At 38.1% G+C, this 27,103-nt stretch overlaps 2 protein-coding genes and 1 long non-coding RNA gene across 7 annotated transcripts in view; 2 read left to right on the forward strand and 1 right to left on the reverse strand.

Annotated features, from left to right (window-relative positions):
• Positions 1-27,103, reverse strand: part of LOC309688687 (MAM domain-containing glycosylphosphatidylinositol anchor protein 2) — a 201,327-nt gene that overhangs the window by 154,484 nt on the left and 19,740 nt on the right. For 2 of the 5 annotated variants that reach the window (XM_082504583.1, XM_082504582.1), the window contains exon 1: positions 19,556-20,415. The exons of the other annotated variants lie outside the window; for them this stretch is intronic. In XM_082504583.1, the coding sequence (XP_082360709.1) occupies positions 19,556-19,709 (154 nt within the window). In that variant the 5' untranslated portion in view covers positions 19,710-20,415. Of the gene's footprint in view, positions 1-19,555; positions 20,416-27,103 lie in introns of those variants that run through there. 5 annotated transcript variants of the gene reach the window in all.
• On the forward strand, positions 3,207-5,486 carry LOC309689707 (low choriolytic enzyme-like; the record flags this gene model as incomplete). Its single annotated transcript, XM_082506325.1, has 7 exons — positions 3,207-3,278; positions 3,598-3,634; positions 3,738-3,887; positions 3,974-4,091; positions 4,804-5,021; positions 5,111-5,192; positions 5,300-5,486. 7 exons carry the CDS (start codon positions 3,207-3,209, stop codon positions 5,433-5,435), a joined length of 813 nt encoding a protein of 270 aa, XP_082362451.1. The 3' UTR covers positions 5,436-5,486.
• Positions 14,937-25,723, forward strand: LOC309688707. Its single transcript, XR_014271151.1, has 3 exons — positions 14,937-15,581; positions 20,437-20,538; positions 25,285-25,723. It is a non-coding gene; the product is annotated as an uncharacterized lncRNA (long non-coding RNA).

The raw sequence follows: 27,103 nt of genomic DNA on the forward strand, positions 1-27,103 counted from the left end.
AAGTGGACAGGCATTGATATCCAGGTGGCACATATACACAGAAAAGTACTTATATATGTTCAAAATGCTTCATGCAAACATTGGAAAATATACAAATACGTTGAATTTGAAGTACACATAAACAGATGCCAGAGTTTGCAGCACCATTTCTCTCTAACACACACAGTGTAATTTTTCCCCACTGATAATAAATGTCACATCATTGTGATGTACAGCACAGGACCACATCAGTGTTGGGCTTGGATATGTCATCACTGCTGTTTGGTGTTCAGGAACAAGGTGCCAGAAGTTCTCTTTTTGTCCACTTCTTCCATTTACTACTACACCTCCCAGAAATGATGAAGTCAAAGTGAAATAAAAAAAAAAAATTGACTTATTATTTAGAGCTGGATCCATGGACTGTTGCATTTGTCAATAAACTGGAAGAAAAACATGTTTAAATTCCTCCGGTCTAAATTGGAGTTCAGAATCTGTTTTTGGAATAATGTAAAACCAAAATCAAGAAAACACTTTTCTTACACTGGAGAAGCGAAATCAAGAGAATTGATTCATTTTTTCTTGACTGGCAAGAATAAGAGTTTCACTTCTATTCTGATGCTGTATATTGTACCAAAACCTGTGTAAAACGTATACAAATGCAATCCTCTCCAGTTAATATGTAATGTGGCTTATTTAATTACATCAGACGTTTGCTTTCTGTACAGCTGCTTTTCATTCTTTTTATTTTCCTCAAAATTTAGAAAACACTGACTTGTCACTAGTTAAGATGAAGCTGTCCTGTGCTGTTTATAAATCAAACCTATTCAACCTGTTAACTATCTATTACTATAGAATTAACAGATTAATGAAAAATATGCTTGGTTTATTCAAATGCATGATGATAACCAATGTGTTGGTTTGGAAACTAACTTGAATTTTCACTTTTGCTGTTTTGGTCATCAGCTTCTTTTTTTCTGTTTTGTTTTGTTTAGTCATCTAAGAAACCGGCAATTACCGGAAAGTAACCAAAAAATAAAATGCAAGAATTTCCCAGATTATATGTCTCAGACTTCTTGGATGGGCTGTACAATAAACCATGCACCAATACCTTTGTTACCTTTTGATATCAAAATTATGAAATTATATTTATTTTTATTTTTACTGTAGCTCCTATAATAGTGCCTGGAAATGCTGTTGATGAACAAAAAGAAGAAAACATTCATTTACCTAAGTTGAGTAAGTTGAATAAGCCATGTTCAAATATTTTCTCATGTTTTTGAACAAGTTTGTTTTCCTGATAACTGCAAGGTTTAAGCTAGTGATTCAGATTCAGCTGATGTGATGTCTAGCACTTACTAGCATGCAGCTACAACTGCCTGTGTTAGCTTCTCCCTATCAAATTGCAAACTTTAATAGAGCTTAAATGGGTGAGTTATGAATTGTTTGTTGCAGCCGAAGGCATTAGACATAAAGACCTGTGGTTCCGCTTTTGCTGGTATAACACTGGACATTTTGATGTATGATTCTATGGGAACTGATTTCTATTAGAGGCCTAACACACAGTGTAAGACAACCGTTCACACTGATATTCACACCCACATCCTGTTTAAAATTACCAAGTGGCCTCACATGCACACCTTTGGACTGTGGGAGGAAGTCTTCATACCTGGCATTTAGGCACAGGGATAATGTTTAAAGTTCACGCAGAGAGGCCCCAGCCACCCAACAGATTCAAACACAGGATCTTCTTGCTGTGAGACTACAGTGCTTACCACTGCACCACTGTGCTGCCCACAAAACAAATAAATATGTTTTCAGAGAGCTCAACTAACCACAGCGGATGTTACTCAGTATTCATCTACAGTAGAGGTGTCAAATATAAGGTACTGGACCAATAGTAAGCCCTCTGCCTTTGGAAAATGTGAAGAAGGACATAAACTTTGGGCTGTATTTTCCTAAATTTTACAGCTTGTCCTAATGATAAAGACCTCCCTTCTTATGGAGCAAAGTAATGAAGTAAAGTTCCGAAAAGGTCCTGTTTTTTTCACAGATGACAAAATAAATGTCTGGGTTTTTTGGGTTTTTTTTTGCTTGTTTTGATTTGTTTTTTTGACAAAATAAATACATAAATTAAATAGGACCTTTTCTGGGAATTAACAAAAACATTCTGCTTTATGATGAAAGGACAATCTGGCCAATGAGCTACCAGGACTTTTTCTGTAATTTTACACTTTTGTTTCTTATGATTTTAGCCCAAAGACTCTGAAAACAGATTTCGTTCATTAACAACAGCAGCATTTGCTTATCATTAAGAAAAAAAAATGAAACTGCTTTTTGTTATATTAAAGTATCTTGAGGTTTAAATACGTTCTTTACACCGACAGAAAGATGAATTTCACTTGTCCCAATGTGAAATGAGTTTAACATCCCTAAGCTGCAGTACATCTCCCCCTCTACAAAAAAAAACAGCACACCTTTCACTGCACCATATTTCTATTAACATTATAATAGTGGTTCTATTTTCATGTTAATCTGTCAAAAGCTGCACATTTTAGTTGAACTGATCTCTAAATACTATTTTTAAAACTTACTAAAATATTTGTTTAAAACAGCGGTGCAACTATCATAAAAATTATTCTCTGGAATATATTTTTGCTGCAAAAGAAGATAGAGATCAAAACCCATTTCAGCTTCTGTTGAAGGTGGTGAACAACTACACAATCCTGACATCCCCTGACTCACAGACGCTCTTCAATTGTCTATGTAGTGCGACTTCTACACAAACATACCCCAGCCTGTTTGCAATCAGGTTATTAATGGTTTAAAAAAATACTACTTAAAGGCAACGCCTGCAAACTCTTTACATTGCATGATTCCACTGTTATATTTGTTATTTTTAAGATAATGCTTTGGGGCAGGGTCACATCTCCCAAGACAATCTCCTGCTGGTTAAAAAAGCCTTATGCTAAGCAAGTTGACACCAGCCTGTGGTCACTCTAATCCCCCCAGAATAAAAGTATTAGTGTGGAAACAGTGGGAAATGCTGGACAGGGCAGCTATGTGTCTAAGGCAAAGCCTTCTGAACCCCTATCACTAATCTCGGTACACAGACACACCTGGACACCTTGCATATAAGTTCATCCCCGACTGGGTTTTAGCATCACTTCGTTGGAAGACAAGTGAAGTTCCTGAAGTGACACCTTGACGATCAGCATCTTTGGACCAAAATGGACCTGACAACAACAGTTTCTCTTCTTCTGCTGCTGCTTCTGGGCCTCTGTAATGCTCATCATGACCATGTAATTAATTAATTAAAAAGTAGAATTGCTTGTTAATACTGCATTTACCACATGATGCATCTCCCATAACATTGGTGATTATCTTTATCTGTAACGTAGCATTCAACACATTAAATCCAACAACATTAATTACAATACAAGTGAAATTTGTTTCTATCTTCTGTTCACAGGATCATGCTGGTCAGAATGGTAAATGAACAAATCTTGGTTCATCTCTTTGCAGCTCTGTATAACTAACTGTGTCACATTGTCACTTTTCTCATTGTAACAACAAAGCTGTATGACTTCTGATTTTCTTGCATTCATAGAGATCTCTGGGGAGGACATTACCACAACCATCCTCAGAATGAACAATGGTGAGTCTTTAGTCATTATATTACAAGAGGGGGGGGAATACCTTGTCTCATTATCAGTGTCAAATGATAGAATGAAAAGTCATTCTATCATTTATTTCAATAGGATCTACAGATTTTCTGGTGGAAGGAGACATACTCATTCCAAGAACCAGAAATGCTTTGAAGTGCGCAAATAAGCAATACTCCTGTCGATGGCCAAAGTCTCTCACATCTGGGACTGTTGACGTTCCTTACATTCTAAGTGATAAATATGGTGGGTTTAACTGTGGTGCATGTTACAGCACAAACATTCATCTAGTAAAACACTTACGTCACTGATTAAGTTATTCACAACTGTAGATAATGGTGAGAAGAAGACCATTTTAGATGCCATGAAGGGCTTTGAAACAGCAACCTGTGTTCGCTTCATTCCATGGACGTCAGAGACCGCGTACCTAAGTATTGAACCAAAATATGGGTAAGTTATTTACTACAGCACTACTTGAAACAAAATACACTGCATGGAAATCACAGAAAATGACTGCATATGCAGTGAAATTGAAAAAACAAACAGTAAATAATTTATTTTTTTAAGTATGTTCATTTAAATAATTTGTGTAAAGGAGATGTTGTAAAGTTGGGAACAGTTTCATTACCAGATGAGAGTTCTCATACAGTCCCACACTTTGGCTTGTTAAGCAATAAAACCATCTGGTTGAGGTTAGCAATCACTGTGGTTTCAGCTAAATAAAAATAGATACACTGTGTCTAAATTTAGGATAAATTACTGTTCTTACATCAGACTTGAAACTTTACATAAATAATCCCTTCATTTTTACAGCTACTGCATAATGCATATTGGTAGAAGAAACAAATATTGTGAACATTTATGGCAATTCTAAACATAACTTTGTAGTATTAGCTATTTGCCAATATGTTGTATCAGCATTTGTAACAAAAGTAAGGAAGAGGCACAAACCAGCCGATCCGTGCAGAGTCAGGCACAGCGTAAAAGAGTAATATACAATTTGGTGTAACACTAAAAACTTTAAAAACAATTTTAAACTGTATTGCCATGTTTGTCAAACAGTGGAAAGTTACTTTTTCAGTTCAACTTTTTTTTCCTTAGTTGTTCAAACTTTCACTCGATACATGTTAAACATCAGACTAATGTCAGCTGTCTTCCTCTGACGATCATCTCTGGCTTCTTGTACTGTTTACATTTTTAGCTGTTTCTCTTTGCTGGGTCGTGTTGGAGACAAGCAGGTGGTGTCACTGCAGAGGTTTGGCTGTGTCCAGCATGGTATCATCCAGCATGAGTTGCTGCATGCACTTGGTTTCTACCATGAACACACTCGAAGCGACCGCGACCAGTACATCAGAGTCAACTGGCAAAACATCATAAAAGGTAAAACTCTCAAAGCCTCAATGATGACTAATTGAAATAAGACTGTTCTGATGCTTGGTCTTTTTAATTTATTTGTCTTTCTCCCACAGGTTATTTCAACAATTTTGACAAGATGGACACCGATAATCTCAACACTAGATATGATTACTCCTCTGTCATGCACTATGGAAGGTAAGCCTGAACAAAAACACAATCTGAAGTCAAATGTACTAAGTGTAATTGTGTTGCACAGAAACAAATTCTGTTTAATCGCCTCTTGCAATTCTTCCTAATTATAGGACTGCGTTCGGAATTACTCCACAGTCAGAAACATTAACTCCCATCCCCGATCCCAACGTTCCCATCGGCCAGATTGTTGGCATGTCTGACATCGACATTCTCAGGGTCAACATACTTTACCAGTGCAAGAACTAAACAGGAAGAAAATATTAAAAGCATTATAATAAAGCATTGTGACATCTCCAGTTGTTTCTGAGTTTTCTGTTGTGATTGACATTCACATAATAAGAAAGGCTATTCCATATGAATTCAACCATATTTTTAAACTTTCCTGCCTTCATTCATTTTCATTTATTTCTTTTTGGTAGTTTTACCTTTTATGGAAGATAAATCAATAAATCCTCAGACAATTTTTTTCATCATATATGAATTATGCCTGGAAAGAAAGGTCCTTACCATGCATAATTCTCCATTACAAGTGGTATCATAACCTAAATTAGCAATATTCAGCCACCACATGTCATCCAGACTTACTGTATAAACAATATAAATGCAAACTGGTAGAGCGTCTCAGGACACACTTTGAATGAACTATTAATTCTGAAAGCTAGCAGATAATCAGAACTTATCTTTCTAAAGAAGAAGTCATACTGACTTGTTGTACCAGTGCCGTCTACGGCATCTGCTATAAGATATTAACAGTTTACTCCCACTAACACAGGTGTAACTCATAAATATACATTTTTTGATTCTGTTCTGTTCAATGTGTCACAGTTAACTCAGTGTGAGCATGTATAATACCACAGCCCCAGGCCACAAATGAAAAAAGAAAAAATAACGAACCTGGCTCACTTAGCAATGACAGCCAAAACGAACATATGCTTCACAATAGGGCTGTACAATAATCACATTTTAATCTCAATCATAAATTTCACTTATGAAACAAAATGCAAAAGCAGTCCCACACCACCTGATGATGATGTTCCTTACCATCGCTAACAGCAATATGACGAATGCACAAAGGCCAAGAAACACAGTCAAGTGTTTGATAACGTCAGTCCTCCAGCATCAACTCAGACGTCGATAAAACTAAGCCTGCACAGCACCTCAGCATATCAGACCAGCTCACAGAGATGGACCAAAATCACCATTTGGCCAAAGATATATTTCCATTAAAAATGTTGAGTAATGAAGGCTTCAGGAAAAAACAGGAAAAAACCCTATGCTATCCCCTTGTGATATTTTTTCAAAGTAAAATTACCTGCATTATATGCAAAATATAGCACAGAAGCAAACCAGAGAGGGATCTCCCAGCTGTTGAGTACCTTGCTATGAACTTTTATTATTCATTATAACCATTTTGGCCATAATCATGCATTATCCTTTTTCACACAAAAGAAGCAAGGTTGCAGGTTGAATCAACTTTAGGCAAGTATTTCAAACTGAGGCCACAGACTGACACGCCATTATTTTCCACAGACTCTGTTTCAGTTTGTGGAGGTAGCAGTGTCCAAACTAAACAGTACTGTTCACAAGGTGCTCATTTGCAAATAAGTTAATTGCTTAGTGTGTGACAAATAAATGACGGAGTGACAAAAACAGCTGACTGTCCAATCCCACTAAACATTGGAGGTCAGATAAACATGCAGATCATCTCTATATTGGGTCCGTGGGTCCACGACCAATTCTATGAAACATCCAGACTAGGTCCACAATTTGGACATCAATATGATGGTCAACATTTTCACTTTTGACTGGGTAATTTTTTTGGACGTCATGCGGATGTCTATGACAGGTGCAGGGAATTTACATGATTAATAAGTGTAATTTTTTTAATTTACAAATATCAAGATTGTTTTTTCAACATGATACATATGAATATTGATTATTTATAAACAAACACAATTTAATATGTGTTATGCAGATTATCCACCAAATCTCCAGAGTAAAAAAAAGCAAGAGGAAAGCAAGGGTGACTAGAATTTCAAAATAAGAGCATGTGGAGTCCAGTAGAATATTCTCAGGAGAGAATCTCAGCTCAATATGTTGTCATTTTTCTCAGGTTGATGAAAAGTTAAAAAAAATAAAATAAAATAAAAATAAAATAATGACTGCTGCAACTAGTCAACAACATAATAATATTTGGGGAGCCCTCCAAAGTATATTTTTCACTAATCATCATGAGTAGCACCAGTAATAAAAGACTGCAGGTCAAATTATCTTGAATGTATCAACAAAGATAACTTTGTAAATGAAAATAAATATTTACATTAATTTACAAACAACTTTGTATGTGCAATAAAATTCTGTTAACAAAATAACTTAATTTTTTTCCCTGAGTGTATCGTCTCATATTTTTAGTGCCATTTACTAAGGAAATAAAGTAGGGAAACAGTGGCAAAAAACAAAGAAATGAATTTAATTAGATACAAAAAAGACTGACAGGTAAATATGTGGCAATATCTTCATAATTGAGTTCATTTCCATTTTGGTTCATAGTAATTAAGTTTGGGATTTGCACATTTGCGAAGACCTTGTTTTATCTGAGTGAATCAGTACTGCAGTACACGCAGCAAGCCAAAATTCACAAGCTGACTCTCTGTGGAAAGGCACAGATGTGGTAGTACACAAGATAAACCCCTCTCCTTCTACTCCCTAACCCTGCAGAGAATTTTTTTTTCCACTTGGCCACATCCCACGCTTTTGGATGTGTTTTGTTCACCCTTTGAAATTTTATGCAGTGTTATTCTTCTGTATTCACCCCAGTGAAAGAGAGCAGCGTTGGGCGAGAAACGCATATCAGAGGAGTTTTGGAGTGAGATAAAGAAGGAGAATGCCTGGGAGAGAGAACAGATTCCTGTTAAGCAAATTCTTCTCCTCCCATGATGTATGAATGCGCTAACAATCACAAGAGCGCTGCATGTATTTCTCCAGCATCCTGGCTTAAATGCAGCTAAAGAAGGCCATGGCACTGGCAGTGCTCTGAGAAAGCCATGCAAATCTGAATACTTGAGATGGACACAGGTCCTTTAATGTTTCATAAAGCAGTTTCAGTTCATATCAATCGTTCTGCCCATAAAATATTAAAAATCTACTTGTTTATTGAAATATTTAACATGCTGGCTCTGTTCAGACTCCAAGAAACTCAGAGATTTTTTTTCCAGCCAGCTATAAATTAAAATTTTCCTGCAATGCCTGACTAAAATAAGATTACAGATGAGCCCACGATCCCATGACTAAAGCATAAACAGGCCAAAATACAGTGTGGTTAAAAATCATTCAATCAAAACATTCAATGAAAATGAGAGGGAGCTTTCTCAACTGCGAAGCATAAATCAAAACATATCGAAGGGAATATTTCTATCTTTCCTTAGACTGTTCGCACATTTCCCTCTTGGTTTTTATGCTACCAGAGACAGCCATTTGAAGCAAGCCTAATCTACATACCAAACATTTAGTTATACTGACTGTTATCTGATAACAGCTACAAAGAATTGTCTGTAAGGCTTTCACTGATGCTCTTTGACCATACTATAAAGGGCAGTGTGTATGTGACCAGCAGGGTCTCCTGCAGGATGTCTATTCTAATAAGAGCAGGCCAAGCGGAGCCAAATGCAGCCTGATCTGTGATGTCACTGGTAATACACTGGCAGGCCATAACCGCTGGCTGGATGAATGGCTCTTACCACCACATTATTAACACAGATCAGTGTACCTGCCTCTCTTCAAACACGATAAGCCTCAGCACACAGCTCTCCTCAGTTCGCTGCATGAGCTGCCTAATGTCCACCAACAGGAAATTAAAATGTTTGCTCTGACTCGTGCTACCATCCTGGCCAGTCTGACCTTTAAGGCTATTTTAAAATGTTCAAAAATTTTCAACAAGTCAGGCTTTCGACCTGTCTGGAGGAGAGAAAGGGATTTTGCACTCTGGGTTTCAATTTGTGCAAGTCTGTCCAAAAACTATATTCAGATGTCCTTAGATATGTTGAAAAAATCTGTGGTTTCTCTACAGTAAACCCTCTTTCCATAATGACCATGAGGGGATCCCTTTCTCCAGCAGATCCAATCTAAGAGATAACATACAAATTGACATCTAATGGCAAGAATAATAAAATATAGATAAACTCTTCATCTTTGAGACAAACTGGATCAAAAGACACAACTGCATATAAAATCTCTGTCTCTTTGTCTGCAAACTCTTCCAATCTAAGCAAATCAAACTTGGCACACAGATACATCCTGGGTCCCTGAAGGTTCTTATCTGTATCACATTTTAAAAATCATTGTATCATTTTAATTTCATAACAATAACATCAAATTCATATCCATAAAACATGAATTAGGCATGATATATTATATCATCATTTGGTTACCTCATAGCCACCTACCAAAATTGTCCATTTGTAGAGTTTATGCCCCTAAAGCACCTTATAAAAGCATTCTATCACTTTAATATAACATCATGTTATAATATATTATGATGTCATGATATAATATGACACAATGTGGCCAAGCAATCACCTAAAAATCACAGACCAAACAATCCTGTAGTATTGGCATGCACTTAAATTCAGGCTCCTTTAAAGAGTGTCGTTACTTCTGATGTGTGTTACATAGACACAAGTCATAGATTGATAGGTGTCATAGAAAAAAGTGCTCCTCGTTATAAAAAAAATGGCAGAAACCAAAGATTTTTGAACATTTTCTCACTTGAATACAAATTCACATTAGAGAGGGATTTCTTTATAGCCACTCTGGTGAAAGGAATCTCAGCTAAATTTAAATTGTAGCTAGTATTGCTGCATTGTGTTTTAAAATATCTGAAAACAAATGTGAACTTTAATACAGGCTATGCATTGATCTTACAAAATAACCTTGAGTAGCTTTTCTTTTTTTCAAACATAATTAAATAGCTGAAACAAACAAACAGAAAAAACAGAGACTGTTGTTTGTGCAGTGGATTTGATTTTGGAACATAAGAGAGAGATGAAAGCAACACTCACAAAAACAAGTACATTTAGTTAGAGATGCGGTCAACTGGCATACAAAGTCTCAGAGTCTTTCTTGTTGCCCTGCAGGGCCCAGTGGAGACGATTAGTGGGCTGAGAGATGGAGGCAAACTCTAACGTGTGCTATTGTTTAGGCTTTCATGAAGTTTCATTTAGCTCCTATTTAACAGATGCAAAGAGCCTGAGGCGCCACGTTGAAACATCTAAGGCTCATACATATAGAGCACACTGACGACTAACTGTCTGATGCCACTACACTCTGAGGTCTAATTAATATTTCATGCATTATTTTCTCTGGCACAGAGATCATGGCTGACATTACTTTAATTAAAAAAGTACAGGCAATATAAATGCATATGATCTTTACAGGTCATGTGGAAAAAGAGGAATGTTGTTTTTAAAAAAATACCCTTTGTAAATGTGTAAATCAGACTGAGGCATTAGTCTACAATCCCTTTGAGCTGTGTTCGCATAGCTGCACCGCATCTTTGTTTGTCAACACTGACGAATTGCAGCTGTCGAAAATGATGCGGTCCCATTAGTGACGGAATCCAAGCTGAGACGGAGCCAGACAGAAAGCCGCTGTGGGGACAAGATGATAACAAGGTACTCATTGGAGATGTGAGGGATGGTGCTTGCGCATCACTCTCTGTGTTTGCCTGATGAGACCGGGGCAAAGGAGGAGGAGGAGATGGAGGGGTTACGATAAAGTGAGAGCAAGGGAAGCGTGGAGAATGAGAAAGAGAGCGAAAAGTTAAGGAAGAAAAAGGATGGGTGGGAGATAACGTGACGAATTGGGGGGGCAACAAAGGCAATAGAGTGGTTGGGACAGTAATCAAAGACGTGAATGGGGCGAGTGAGATGACCACAGACAGACAGCAAAGAAGCGATACAACAACTAGCTTGTGCCATGAGAGATTGACAGGTTTATTCACAAGGAGTTACTGATCTCTCATCCTAGGGACCATATTACCTCTATGTTTAGACGCATAATAACTGCAGCAAAGGGAGTTGCTTCATTCAGTAAAACACTCAAATGCAGCAGGCATGATGTCATGCCACTGTATTAAGCCACCTTTCAATTTAACTCTAAATCTCTAAAATCTTAACGTATTAAATGTAGAGCACGACATCCAGCAACAGCTGATTATTAATTTTTTAGGCTTTCGCCAGAGGAAACACTGTGTAACAGCTTACTGCTCAGCTGCTAACACCGAAACATGAGTTAAAAAGCACTGTCGCAATGCAATATCCACACCATCTGCTACAGATTAGCTAAATACTGCTAAACAATGCAACCTCGTTATCAGTTTTAAAAGCTATTTGGACAAAACACAAGGCCGAGCTTGCACTCCAACATGTTGATAAAGAATGAATTAAAATTTTATATCACTGCTTTCCAAGTTTGAACTCTGCTACTATTCAAATTCTGGAGCTCAATGCATAAAGGAACTAGGCAGCCAAATTGCATATAGAGTAGGATCAGGTAAAAGGTAACCGCAATATGACCGCATACAATACAGGATGAATGAACGGTCACACAGACATAAAGGAGGAAATCCAACCATGCCACACTTCTTGGAATGAACATTGTGCCTCTTAAAGGTGGCCAGTTTAATTTTCCTGCAAACAAACAAAAGCTATGTTTACACATTCAGGAGTAGTCACTGTAATCCACTGAATGCATTCTCGAGTGCTCACAAATGTGTTAACGGTATTTCTTTCCTCAGTAAAGCCAATTTGTTTATAGCCATATTTAGTTGCTACTAGTCTTCTTCATCCCTCTCTTTGCTGCTGCACTGCTGCATATTTTGGCTTGTTGATAGGCTGAGTAATCTGAAACCACTGGAAAAAAAAGTGTGCGCACATGGGTGATACACTTTTTCATGTGTCTTTAAGACTTCTCTGAGGTACTGAAGACAGTTTGCATCAGTAATGCCAATTTTTAGAACTCTATCCCAATTGCAAACCATATTTTGAAACTTAACAACTTCCAAATGTATTACAGTAGTATTGAGAGGAACTACTTCAGTACCAAGGACAGCGCCACTGTCTGTTTTCCATTTATGATTTGTGAACAATTTAGATTCTGCCTAGGTGTCCTGGCCAATATTGTTTGGTAGTTTGTTAGTTTTGAATGAAATCAGTACTGAAGCTCAGCTGTACTTGGAAAGACAGTACATACACCAAAGTTTCTATGTCACTCACAAAACCCAACCAGCCTTGTTACTGAAAGGATGGAAGTTTGTATTGTATAATTATTACAATAGCTATACAATAACAATGTTGAATTGTGCCCCATATATGTGGCAGTTATTACTATTACTATGAATTTGAAATTGTGAGCAGTGGAGAAGGTGACAGCTTCCGATCCCCATGAAGTCTTCCAAGGCCATTCGCTCCATGTTATTTTAACAGAACTTCCCTTCCTTTCACAGGTAAGACTACAGGACTTGCTATTTCAGCTAATTAGACGCCAGTCTTTTTGTCCTTGGTGGACTTGCCAATAATTCCAGCTGAATTGCGATTGTCCAACAGCTGTTAATTACATTTTGCCACTTTTTTGAGGAATTTTCCTAATTAAGTTTTTGGTTACATATCCCAAATCCCTTTTAGCCAGTAAATTGGATCATAATTTGTAATCAAACTATATTTTAATCATAGCACATTTTTACAGTGCAGACTAAAAATCAAATGAGACTGGCAAATAGACAATAATGAGATGACAAAATTACGACGCAATCCCCAGAAGCCTAGAATCCAATTCCCAAAGGTACGACATTTATGTCTTGTAAGTGTTGAATACTTCAAGAATGTTAGCGCTCCCAGATATAGACAATAAGGGGAAATTATGTTCCTTTTTTTATCTAAATGTTTCTTTTTTCTTTGTTTACAGCATAATGTTCCTAGGAGGACATATTGTCCCTGCAGAGATTTGCTGCGCATTTAAGATATTTATAACTTAGTATACTTGTATATTTCCCAATTAAAGCTGTAATTAATGCAGCCATGTTGTGCCCCCAGGGAAAAATGTGAAACTTCGAGGATGACAAACAAAGCAAGGATCAAACTCCTAGCGCACACACCCAGACTTCCCAAACCTCCAAAACCTGGCACAAAAGGTCAAAAGTTTCTGATTGTGCTTTGAAAATGTTATTTCTATGAAATTCACTTTGATGGTATGTTTGTGGGCTCTGTGCTGTGCTGATTGTGTTTCTCCACACATCCTTTTGCCCCCAATGTACTTCCATCATATCGCCGCAGACAATTGGAAAATGTAATTTCTTCTCGTTGAATGAATGGGTTGGAGAGCACATGAACGTCCACTCGGGCGATGTATGTCTCTTTCTTGGAGCAAAGCACGCTGTCCACACGGACATGCTAAATCAGCAGAAAGGTCAAACAGTGTGGAGTAGAGAGGGAGGCCTTTAAGAACATCTTGTCTGTTTCTTTGTCCAGTCAGGGCTTTTGGGAACTATAGGCAATTGAAGCAATAACATTGTCACAGACAGGGGAAATAAGGTTTTTGTCCTGCTGTGTGAACAGTGCCTGGTACTTGGTTCCAGCATTTGAAAGCAAACTTGATTCACATCCTGCTTTACCATAAAAGTGTACATCTCTATTTGGTGAAATGTGCAAGTACGGTGGCCCTCCACTAATAGTGTAATGTATTACAAAAGTAAAGTTATCACTATTCTAGGAAATACTCTGATTTTCACCTGCAGGTTATATTACACTGATGTACTGCAGGTATCGACTACCAGCCAAGACCTAAATAAAGGATGATGGCCAAGGGTATTCTTTCAATGCTGAAAGCATTGTCATTACATTTTAAATATTATTCACTTTAAACTGATTTAAGTACTTTATTATTTTCTATATTTTATTTATACCTTGGGGTTGCCAAGATACTTTTTCAAGAATCTTCAATTTAATAGTGATCCCCACAATCCCCACATGGAAAATGACAAAAAATAAGAGATATCTTTAAAAAAAAAGATTAAAACAATACGTGCAACATTATAAATAACAACAACACTATTTTTTAAGTTCACCGATGTATTGCAAAAAAACAAAAAAGACAGCAATATTTTAGGGTTACAATTCTCGTGGCTTTTCACTGTTGATTAAGTATAGTTGGTATTGTAGTCTTTTGTTGTTTCTGTCTAGTTGTCCATAGGCTTTTCTCAATTCAGTATTAGACTTAAGAGAAATCTAATGTTTTTAGACGCAAAAGATTGTGTTACTTAACAATTAACACTATCTATTAAAACTACAGATGGGAAAAACTACCAGTTGCTAGCTCGGACAGCTGTTTTATTATTAGCTATAGCTGCTAGCCGTTATCTCTTTGATAACAGGTAAGGCAGGTTAAAGTGGCTACTGGGTAAACACTAATAGCTAATGTTAATGCTAATGTTATGGAAACTGTTTAATGCTGTTTTATCAAAATTCCTCATAAAAACGTTGTCCAGTGTTGTGAACTTTACCTAATTCAGATGCTAGTCCTTTGAGAAGCTGTGTGCCTGCTTGTCTGCAAGTATTGCACAAAGTTATTGGATCTGATACTGTTAGAAGCAAGTATCTAATAGGATACTGATTTGTAATACTGATTAGCAGTGTTGGTCAAGTTACTTGAAAAAAGTAATCAGTAACTAATTACTGATTACTTCCCCCAAAAAGTAATCCCATTACTTTACTGATTACTTATTTTCAAAAGTAATTAATTACTTAGTTACTTAGTTACTTTTTAAAAACACGATTTACAACCTGAAGAGGTGATAAAGCGATAGATCTTTCAGCCCAATTCTACTTTTTCTACATAATCCATCATACAAAATGTAATCAAATGGAAAAGTCTCTTTTTTTAACTTGTTTTATCAGTTTTAATCTTTTAACTTTATGCATCAAGCAAAAATTTAATTATATGCAACATTCTCTGACTTGAATAAATTAGTTTAACATTTAAACCTATTTTCTACACATTCCAGCACATAAAATAAAATATTTTTTGTGTTTACACTCAGTCTTTCAAGTAGATGCAAGTAAAACACAGCAGAACATAAATAAAGTCAAAGACTCAGCGGTCCTGTTGCTCTATTTTCACCTGTAAAGCAGGACTGGGGTAGGCGGAGGTTTACCCTGGTGCAGGTGTGCCGCGGTCAGTTGAAGAATCCGCGAGTTTCTGCGAGTTTCCCATTACGTCGTTGCGCACTCGGTGCTTGCTCGGAAGTTTAGGGGTTTTTTCGCTGTAAAAAGAAGTTTTCTTCCCACGCACGATGGACGCTAATGTTTTGGTCACTTTTTATGGAATCAAACTCAAAGTAAGGTCAGTACTTCCACGCTTTAAACGCTGCACGCTCATACTCTCTCCCACAATCGATATGTGATCCATTGTTGATCTGCACACAGCTGTTGTCACTAACGGCGCACTCGCTTATGTCACTGTCGTGAGACATTCTTGCAAAAAATCACGGTTTTAGTAACGCAGTAACGCAGCGTTCCTACGGGAAAGTAATGGTAATCTAATTACCGTTTTTGCAATAGTAATCCCTTACTTTACTTGTTACTTGAAAAAAGTAATCAGATTACAGTAACGCGTTACATGTAACGCGTTACTGCCCATCTCTGCTGATTAGTATCTGAATATTGAGCATTTTTTGTAAGCCTATCTTTTACTATATTTTTTGATCTGTTGATTTCACTCTGCTGAGCACTCCGACTCCCCCAATTTAGTCAATATGCCATACAAATCAAGCAGCCTTACCCTATTTTGAGTTTGTCTCAGTCGGTGATGTAAAGAACACTGTCGCCTGTTATGAGCGTTTTGCCAACAGGAAAAATACAAAATCGAATTTGATCTAATTTGAAACATCTGCCAATGCAGTACAGGTGCAGTGGTGGGAAAAAGGTTTCTAAGCAGAACACTGCATTTTAAACAAGATGATGAATAATATTTACTGCACCTGTCAGTGTTTGCAAATGAAAGTAATACAGTAATATAATGAGTAATGTAAGCACTTAACTTGTTTACCAATAATCAAGTCTAGTACTATCATTGTTTGTGAGGTAACATTGTCAGTCAAAAGTAGATTTTTATAAAGACTGAGTATACTGCTGGTCACTGGTGTATGTTTAAAAAAAATCTAGATCCAATGCTAAAATGTCCAAGCAAAAGAAATAACATATCGTTTTACATATTACTGTGTGCTTGCCCTTCTAATCTCCGTTTATTAAAGCTGACAAACAATGGAGGAAAAGGGGAACTGAGGAAGGCGTACTTCTTCCAGCAACCATCAGGGTTTAAGAAAATGCACAAGTATTCATCTCAGGAGACAGGCAATCATGTTAGCTTCATTTAGACATAACGCGGGTTTGCAGTTGATTATTTTTCAAGGGAGCGTGTGCTGAAAAATAGTGAAGATGGTGCTGGTGCACTATACCAGTGCATATGCTCATTAGCTTTTTCTTCAGTTCACCAGTTCTGATTATGAATCCTTTCATCATTTGCGTGAGTGTTTGCTTTTGCTTTGCTGGCAGTGAGAGTTAGCATATGTGTGCACAGTGACGTGTGAGAATGGCACCGTAAAAAGAGCATACACTGAGATTTTCAAAGCGAGGATGTTAGCTGAAACAATGTAGATATTCCACATTTTCTCAAATGTAAAGCTTTTCAACATAGCTCATGGTTCAGTTTCCATATCTGCACAAAAGCACAATTTTCTGAGTAGCTTTAAAGTTTATTTTTCTCAGTAGTTGTTTAGCGTGGGCAGTCTTCCACACCATTTGGCACAAGAAACTAGCTAAAATATATATATTTTTCCCTTTCCCATAACTAAGCTGACATGCTGTTGTGTGCCAGTATCATACCTCATGTGACGAGAAGCTCATTAGACCATGAAATTGAGCAATGTTACCTTGTCTAGTGTGAAACTTTTTAGGAAGAGAAATTAAGAAATGGGGAAATTGAAGAGAAGGGGGGAAAGCAGTGCAGCCAAACTACACTGTTTTCATACATTTGCCTATATAGATGCAAACTGCATAACTTATAAGCTATATGATGTTTAGATAAAATAAACCATGCTTTTGAATTTCAGAACCCCTCCTGCTTAGCCACAGATATTTTGTGCCATTTTTACCCTAAGCAGTCAGTATTCAAAGGCACACTCAGTCAGTTACATAAGACATGAGTGCAGTCTTGTCAGTCAGAAAGTATAAGCACAGCATCAAACAACATTGGAAGAAATCCTGTATGTCAAAAAAGTACTAATATTACAGAGTGCAGTATTAGGGATAAGTCTTGAGCCACCCCTCTTTTTGTCATATCTTGATTCTAAAGAGCCAGTTCATTTTTAGAAGATTTTCTTTTGTTGGTTAAGCCACTTAACTCTGTCCTCTCGAACATTTGGGCATTAAACGGCAGCTAACTCAAGAGATTAACTAATGTTGTGTCTTCACATAGCAGATAACTTAGAAAAGAACCCATTTAGATTTTTGTTAAATTGGCACCTTGCTACTTGCAGCCTGTCAAAAAAAACACATCATTTGTTCCCATTTCTTTAGTTGAATCAACAAAAAATGCCAAACATAATAAAAATTGAATTTTTGCATCAACAAGGTGATTTTCAAAGCCATCTTAGCTAGAACCTTGGCATATCTCGGCACAGTGTGCAGCATGTCCTTAACAACTTTGAGGAAACTGGACAAGTGCGGGAAAAAAGAAGAATTGACATGACTAAAAAAACCAAAAAACCAGCAGATGAACAGTATCTGAAAGTCATGTCTTTAGGAAATGAAAAAATCCAGTAAAGACCTGACACAGGACCTGAGAGATGCACCTACAGAGGTACAGTGAATAACAGTGAGTGTCCACAACAGAGGCTTTGTCATGGTTTGGCCATGCATTAAACTGATGGCATTATGAACCAAAAAGTCTGTAAGTTTGTATCCACCATGCAATACCATCTAGAAAGCTACTCATTGGCAACAGCTTTATTTATCAGTATAACACTGTTAATGCAGTAAAAGCATACCTGGATAGAAAAACACATAGTGGAACAATATCAGTCATGGACCGGACTCCCCAGAGGCCAGACCTGGACATTATTAAAGCAGTGTGGGATCATCTTGACAGAAAACAGAACAAAAGGCAGTCAACATCCAAAGAAGAGCTTTGAGTGTCCTTCAAGAAACCTGGAGAAGTGTTCCCGAAAACTACTTAAAGAAATAAGAAAGGTGGTCACACCGAAGTTTGACTTCCAAGCTCGTTACAATTGTACAAGCTCTGTTTTTGCCTTATGTCCTATATTTCTACATATCTTTGACAGATGTCAATAAATTGCTTCAACTATTCCACATGTTCCTAGCAAACTATAAAGAATTGAGAGGTGTCGCAGACTTTTGCACAGTGCTGTAAAAACAATCAGAATATCCCTCATAGGTGCAGGATGTTGTTGTAAAGTAACCCTCTAAAAAGAAAAGGTAAAAATAGATCCAGAAAGCAAGATGATTTCACGTTCAGCAATTTAAAAATGGTAAACTTAGATCAGAAACTTCGCTGAACATGCAAATGATTGGAATTTTCAGAGCAGTTGCCTCACTATCTGACATTATGCAAGAAAAAGATGAAACATGAGAACACAAAAAGAAGTCTTATCAGTTGTAGGTCATCTGTAGATTTTCTACAAACATGTTTTCATCCCAGGGCGTCCAATTACTGCTGTTTTGTCAGATACCCCTGGAGCTAAAGAAATACACACAAGTTTTCCTGGCACCCTTGTTGGCTACCCAGTGTTTACCCATATCTGATGGAGCTGGGAGTAAGACTCATCTCACTATTACATAACCCGTTATGTCAAGGTGCTGATGTTAAAGGATGACCTTGTGACTGCCTTTTTGATTTGAATGCGAACTATGCTGGTGTGGAGGTTTTTAATTTACTGGGGCACAGAAATAAACTTCCACTCCAACATGCACTACACTTCTAGTTCTAACATACTCCAAAGTAAAAACTGCAACATTTTTGAAGTGGTTGTGCCAGAGGTGTAGTAAGGTAATAAAAAACAGTGGTGCTCCATGGAGTGTAAAATGGGAGGGTTTGGCAGCGTGCTGAAAGGGAGGACAGCGGGAGAGAGGAGAAGGAGCGCAGGTCGCTGGGGTAATTTAGCTCTGATCGCAGTGCACTGTCCTGAAGTCTGGCAGGGGAAGCCCATGCATCACACTGTAGCTTTGTCCAAAGTGCACTCTTATGATTGATTACCTCACACCCCGTTTTAATTTAAAGTCAATGGCATCTATAGATACCTGTCAAAGCGGAGCGACCTGTAATGTCTCCTCGGCAGCCAGGACCCTCAGTTCTCCAGCTGAGGAGCCACCAAATGGCAAGCAGAGCTTTAGTGGCCCGATCAGTCCGGGAAGAAAAAGAAGAAAAAGACCAGTGATCATGGCGATCATTCATCCTGCTGTTTCACTTCTAGGAAAAGGTCTCATAAGGCGTTTAGTCAAAGACGGATTATAGCAGACGAAACTGTTAATGTTGACTGACTGTACAAGTCAAACGAAACTGATGGAATTCAAATTTGGCTCTCCTGTACTTATTGTAACATTACATCATTTGTAATTTAGTATAAACCTTTAGAGGATTGGGAGTTTTCTTTGGAACTGTCAGACTTAAATGTTCATATGATAGATTTCCCTCTCTCTTTTGTGCACTTTAGTTACTCTAAGACAGCTCTGATCCAAATTGCTCTTTGTGTTCTTCACTTTTCACATTAATCTAGTGGGAGGCGCAAAAAGACATATAAGGGTTATTACAGATGAAAAATTCAATAAATGTAAAAATGGTACCCTTATTGCATTTGGCAAGTCTGGAACTTTTTGTATTACAAATGACAGCGGGCCTCATGGGGACATCAGATCACACCCCGAAAATGATTCATATCGTTAGCAATTACATTTTGTTTTTGGCAAAGACCTTATGGAGGATCTAAATCACTGAAATGAAACAATAAGATACCTCTGAATTACATTAGTGCCATATTACATCCGCTGGTTTATTAAAGGCATGCGTTCGTGGCCTCTGAATATAACAGAGTTTTCATTAAAGCAAAGCCTCAGGGTCCCCGCTGGCAAAACGGCATTCTGATTCGCTGTCAGTGACCTCTAATCTTGCATTTATAATACAGGACCTTGCCCCCCGAGGGCATGGCAGGAGCCTACAGGGCTGCAGGAAGAGAGTAGCCTGAAGCTGGAAAGGGATGAATATTTCACATCTCCTCAGGTTAAAGGTCAGGCACAACAGGCACTACATATCAACACACCCACATACACATGGGACACTTCATTTATATTGCCCTGAAATGTGGATTAATGTGAGTGTTCACGCGTTCTGGTATAAGAAGTGGTACACGGCCAGGTACGCTAGACACGGTACATGTCTAATTCAGCAGGTACAAATTTAGTAGGACCTCCATGAAAAGTTGTGGTTTATGTTTTAGAGAAAGCCTTCTCAATTTTTTAAAGATGACAACAAAATGACCCCTCAGCCTTTCTCTGGAGTTGGAAAATACAGAATTGTAACTTGCTAGAGAGGTTTAAGTGGACTGGAAAAGAATTCCAGCGCCCTTAACTGATGAGTAACTAAATGTAATAGCAGCTTACAGTGTCTGTGAGCTAAATGTACCCCTGTATTTCCCAGATAGAGCAAAAAAAGAAAAAAGATGGAAATGAAGATGAGAGGGTATTTTCATAAGACTGCTCTGAAAGTGAGATTTGATAAATGGGAAATTTAAACCTTATATGTAATGTCTGATTTTCTCTGTCTTTGTTAAATGTCTTACAAAAAAAACTACTGCAGGGTAAACTGATTAGTTTGCAGTATTACCATGAAGTTTGCAGTGATGCACTTTATTTTTGTTTTGTTATTGTTAAGATGGATGGTAGAGAATCTATATCTAAGGTGATGATGCAGATTTATTCACTGAATTCTACCTTTTAGACTGGGTTTTTATGTCTATCAGCTGAAAATCAGCCAGTGAATGGCAATGAATTCAATTCTTGCTGAATTCAGCTCCTCAAAGAAGAGTGAATATCAGAGTTACAGCACAGGTCAGGCGATCACAGCTGTGGCTCAGGAGGCAGAGTAGGTCATCTACCAATCGGTGGTTTGCTTCCCGGCTCGTTTAGTCTGCAGCTCGAAGCATCCTTGGACAAAATACTGAACTCAGAGTTGCCCCTGATGCATCCATCGAAGTGTCAGTGTGTGTGTGAGAATGTTAGACAAGGTGCTTAGGTATAGAGGAAAGTGCTTGTACTAATGTGTATGAGTTACTGAATGAGACTTGTAGTTTAAAAGAGTGCTTTGTGTGTTCTGTTAGTGTGGAAAAATGCTTGGTAAGTATCGGTCCATTTACAGTCTGTGCACAAGGAAACATCCACTGGAGCTAACAAAAAATATTAGAACTTTTTTCTGAGTAATTATTTTCAACATGCTCACGCTTGATCTTAGGGTTCCCACGCCTCCCAAATCCCACTTGGACCTCTGATTTGAAACCTCAGCAGTGGAAAGTTTTGGTCAGTTCAACCCAACCGTGACCCTTTACAAAATATTCCATTTAAATATTTTATGTGTCATGATGTAGCAAATGTATCTTTATATGTAAAGACTTGTGATCTGCAAGTTGGGGGGCATATCTACCAACGTGGTTACATCTGTTGTATTTTTTTATATGTAAAATATCAACAAAGCATCTATTTCACATTTCATGATAATAATAGATTCTTTTTCAAATTTATCAGAAACCCGTATTTTGAATCTTTTATCTTGTAAAATACCTGAACACAGATTTAGGGGGGGAAACGACTGTGTTCTTACAAGGAGGAACAAACGCTGTAGTTTGGAGGATACACAGAGCCATTACATGTTAGCCGTGAGCAAACTGGGAAAAAAAACACTACACCCACTGCAAGGGAGGAGCATGTGTCTGTTTTGTTCATTTCACGCACAGTAAACTGTGCCTGATTGTGCCATGTCGCCCTGTTGCTCTAAATCTTTGTCTACACACACACGCCCTGGTATGTGCGGGCACATTTTGTGAGTCTATATGCCATACAGAATCACATTTTTGGTTACACTCCATTTCACACAGTAAGTGAGATAAGTGCCTTTGCCCTGATCATTCATCCAGAAAACACAGAGGGAGTAAATCAATGTCCAGTCGTAAAGACTAAAGGTTCAAAAGGAAGGTCTGGTGTTTCGTGGTGTACGTCAAAGGCAAGGCTGAACATCTAGCCGATACCAGGCATGCCAGATGGCAAGACAGATTTTTAATTATTTAGCTTTATCAATATGCCTTCAAAATGGCTTCCTGCTTTTAGATGAATGGGGCGTATGTTAGAGTAACAATATATAATATTAACAACGAGGCTTTCACTGCAGATTCATTGCAAGAACTGAATTATCAGATGCCCAGTCAAGTACTTGGATATCACCCAATCCCATTTGAATAATCTGAATGAGATGGCTGCGTTATCTGCCACAATCCATCAAACAAAGTATTTGAACCCAAGAACCGAGTCATTTATCAATAAATAAATACAAAATGAAAAGCAGAAGCTCTGGAAAGGTGACAAATAATGTCGTGTCAATTCCCAAGCCATAGCTGCTTCATCCAGAAACCAGCTTCATAAGACAGACAATAATTATTTTGTGTCAGTGATAGCGGGCTTGCCATTCAAAAGAGTCCAACCAAGAGAAAAGGAAAACTCCCACCACCCCTGCAAGACAAAATTCTGCCTCATCAATTACTGCAGGCATGTGCTGCTGATATCTTAAATCTAGGGGTCTGAAAGCCCAGCCGACTAACCAACGTAATGATTCATAATGGCTCCCAAATGTAGTAAAAAAATTGGAGTAACTGAGGTGAAATTAAATCACATTAATGAGCCAAATTACAACTTTGCTTCCTATTAACAAAAAAACCCTCACATTGTTACTTACTCTACAGTGAGCAATCACGAAGCAAAACACTGCGACATAAAACGGACTTCAAGTGCAACTGTGTCAGCTTAACTCAGACGTACCCTTTTACCCCGTGAATCACCCAAAGCTGCCACCTTTAATCGAAAACTTCCAACAGGATAATTTGAAAGTCAGCTCGGATTGCGGATCATAATGGCTTTTATTGCCTCGTGCATTATAGTTCATCGCCATGCGCAGAACTAAATGTGTCCCTGTTTGCGCGTACATTACACATTAAGCTTGAGAGCGCTTAAGCCAAACTGTTTCCTACTCTGTACTTAACGGCCCACTCCATGCCATAGGGATGGCAGAGCTTCTCTAATAGTTAGTGCTTAGTGACGGTAGGCATCCCTGAAATATGAAAATCAATCATGGATGATGGCTCATTTGGGCTGTCTACCAGGCAACGGCAGAGCTAGGAAATAAAAAGGGCTGAAATTCCAATTACACAGTCGATGCCCATTTGTTCCATGGATATGTGTAACCCTCTGGTTACACATATCCAAGTTGTTGATGCTTCCATCACGCTGCACAATGAGCATGCTGTGGGCGTAACATATTAAATGGAATTAAGTAACTAATGAATAAATTGAGAATTGAAAAAGTGGTAAAGGAGATATAGATGCCTCTACGGGGAAATCATGAAGCTAAGAGATGACATTGTGGTGGTTGAACAAGCAGCTACCTTTAATTGATGAGAGTAACTAAAGATTCCACACTTTCAAACAGCCATCTAAAGCAATATACAGTATACAGTTCGTTTTAGAAAACAGTGGCTGAGATAAAAGTTCAACTTTAGACAGCAGCAACAAATCACAAAATGAGATCACCACGGCCCAGACTGACAGCGGCTTACGTGACCCATTTAACCTTCTTGCAAGCCATGGAAAAACCCCAACAATCTGTTCACTGGCCTTCCTGTCACCCACGGATGGAGAGGAATAACGGTCTGCCACGGAGTCAAACTGCTCAAAACTAATATAATTTTGCCTGGGCAATCTAATAAAACACAAGAGCCATTTTCCCTCTTTTTCTGCCCTCCTTCCATATATCCTGGCAGAATCGCTATGATTCATAAAAGCTGTGGTGGCGGCTCTCAGTATGCGATGAGCGAAAGGCACCTTGGGGAATTTTATGATCCATGACGAAGCGTCCAGGATCATTTTCGATGTATGCATGTGTCACTGCATATTAATAATGGCCTCTGTCTCTGAAAGTGCCAGCACACCTTCAAAGAAGATAATTTAATCTTCCTCCTGCTGAGCATTCTCTCCTCTCCACGCTTGCTAATACTTTCTCTTAGAATCCCAGTCAAAGGAGCCACCGCTTACACCGTGCACCTTGGTTTTTGGATAATAAACAGGAGGGAACAGATAGAAATGATAGAGGAGGAATTAAGCCCGTATTCTTAATACCACCAAGGAAGATAAACACAGAGACTTTTTTCTTATCTTTACATATGGAAATTCAGTGGCCGTATAATGTTACCAGGGCAATTTGCCAAGAGAATCTTTTACTTGGGTTTATCCATCTACTGCTGACAATCACGTGTAGCCACAAAAAATCCCCTTATTAAAAAATCCCCACTCTGCTGTCTTTTCATCTGTCCCCATTTGTGTACTATAAGATGGCAAACAAGCAAAAGAACAAAGCGGGTTGCTCTTAAGTGAGCCCCATGTGCCCTTTTACCCCTCAGAAAATGATTTTCTTTAAAGAATCTGCACCCCCGCAGTGAAGCCAACAAATAAGGAGAGCAGTGCTGGATTATACCAATACCAGCGGAATAACCTTAAATGTCCCTATGCTTTATTTTCATGTTGGAGGCTGGCAACCAGTTATTCTGTCTAAGAGGAGCTGGCTCCAAAGAAACCCACCATAAAATATAAAAGATGATCCATTATTAAATAGACTGACAAACATAATGTCAGTCAATTTTTTTATGTCACAGTGGCCATGCAGTAGCATGCCATGACATACTGCTCTACTGTTATTGATCTCTGTCTCTCTTCCACAGCATGTCTTTCATCTTCTCTTCCTTCTCTCACCCCAACCGGAGCAGCAGATGGCCCCGCCCCTCCCTGAGCCTGGTTCTGCTGGAGGTTTCTTCCTGTTAAAATGGAGTTTTTTCTTCCCACTGCCAAAGTGCCTCCTCATAGGGGGTCATATGATTGCTGGGTTTTCCTCTGTATCCTGTGCCGATCTACTGTACAATATAAAGCGCCTTGAGGTGACTGCTGTTGTGATTTGGCGCTATATAAATAAAATTGAATTGAATTGAATTGAATTAACAGTACAGTAATGTCAGCTGATGATGTAAGTGCACCAACGTATTACATTAAGAGTCAACATAAATCTAAAAAAAGAACTATTAACAGTCTATGTAAGGAGGATTCATCCTGAAAAAATAAAATAAAATAAAAATATCAATGTCAAATGAATGCACATCTGGGGTAAATCTATTCAAATGCTGCAAAGAACATTTAGCATATTATCACAGAAGCTTGATCTTTTTGAATTTGATGGGTGTTACTCTGACTTCAATAAGCATCGGGGTGCAACATTCATAACCATGGCCTTTTGTCTACAGAATATCAGCAATTACTGTTTCAAAACGAGAATATGGACCCTATCCTTATTTCCTCTTTATCTTTATACGCCATTTGGAGTTTAGCTATTATCAAGAGTGCCAATATATCTGGGGGGCACTGCATAACTGAGGAGAACAGCAATAGAATAAAAATGCAAGGGACAAAACAGAGAGTATAATAGTATGTTAAAGATTTCTGGCAAAGGCATTGGCTTTGCACTGTGGCAGCCTGGTTTACAAGGCCAAAATCTATTTGCAAACATTAGACTCAGACGCAACCTTCCATAAAACTGTGCTATTACCACGGACAGAGGCAGTATTCTACATGTATTCAATGAAGCCGGAAAAAGAATATACTGCAGTAAACCTGATTTACTTTACCCCCCTTTGAGCAGAAACTGCTTAATGGAGTGTGGTGGATCTCATCTCAAACACTTCACCAGTCAGAGGTATCACAGCTCAGTAATGGATCAAGCAAAGCAGAGGTTCAGTGATGGGGTAACTGTGCCAGTGGCTGTGAGTCAAGGCCACAATCCTAACTTGCACAGGGAACAGGTTTGTTGCAGCCCTCTACAGTAGGAAGATGCACTGATGAACACTGGCTCTGGCTAATATCAGCTTTCTGGACTTGCCTTGCAATCTATCAGCACATGACAAGCCAGTCCATTTCATGCATGTCCAGCACACGCAGAGCAGTGAATACAAACAATTGTGCATGCACTCACGGCCACATGCCGTAACGCGCTGTTAGTGTGGAAGCTCCTCGCTGTCAGTGAAGACACAAAATTTGCCAAACCATGAGGGAAAGCATTTGTGATAACAGAGCAAATCAGACCATCAAATCAGTTTAATGTTCTACAAAAAATAGTATTCTCATTACTTTTTTTAAATTAAAATGTCAAATTATAATTATCTACTTGCATTCATGAACAGAAAAATTTGTTTTAATGGTTGAATGTTACGCTTGATTATTTTCAGCCTTTCAGTGTCGAGTTTAAAATTGGAGTTTAAAAATATAACTTTTAGTTTCAAACAAGTTTTTGACAAATTTCTAAAATCTTTGTGTGTTCTTGCTTTGAAGACGAGTTGTCCACTAAATTTGTTAAGCACTGTATATGGTCTCAGTGATAATCTGCCAAAATCTGTATCAGCACATCACACAAAACTGTAGTCCCTGCGTCTTTAATGAAGGCCTAAATAAAGATACAGTGTTCCCAAATGAGAGGGTATTTTTTTTTCTCTATAC

Source organism: Aulonocara stuartgranti (assembly GCF_965226115.1).
Source record: "Aulonocara stuartgranti genome assembly, chromosome: 15".
NCBI lineage: Eukaryota > Metazoa > Chordata > Actinopteri > Cichliformes > Cichlidae > Aulonocara > Aulonocara stuartgranti.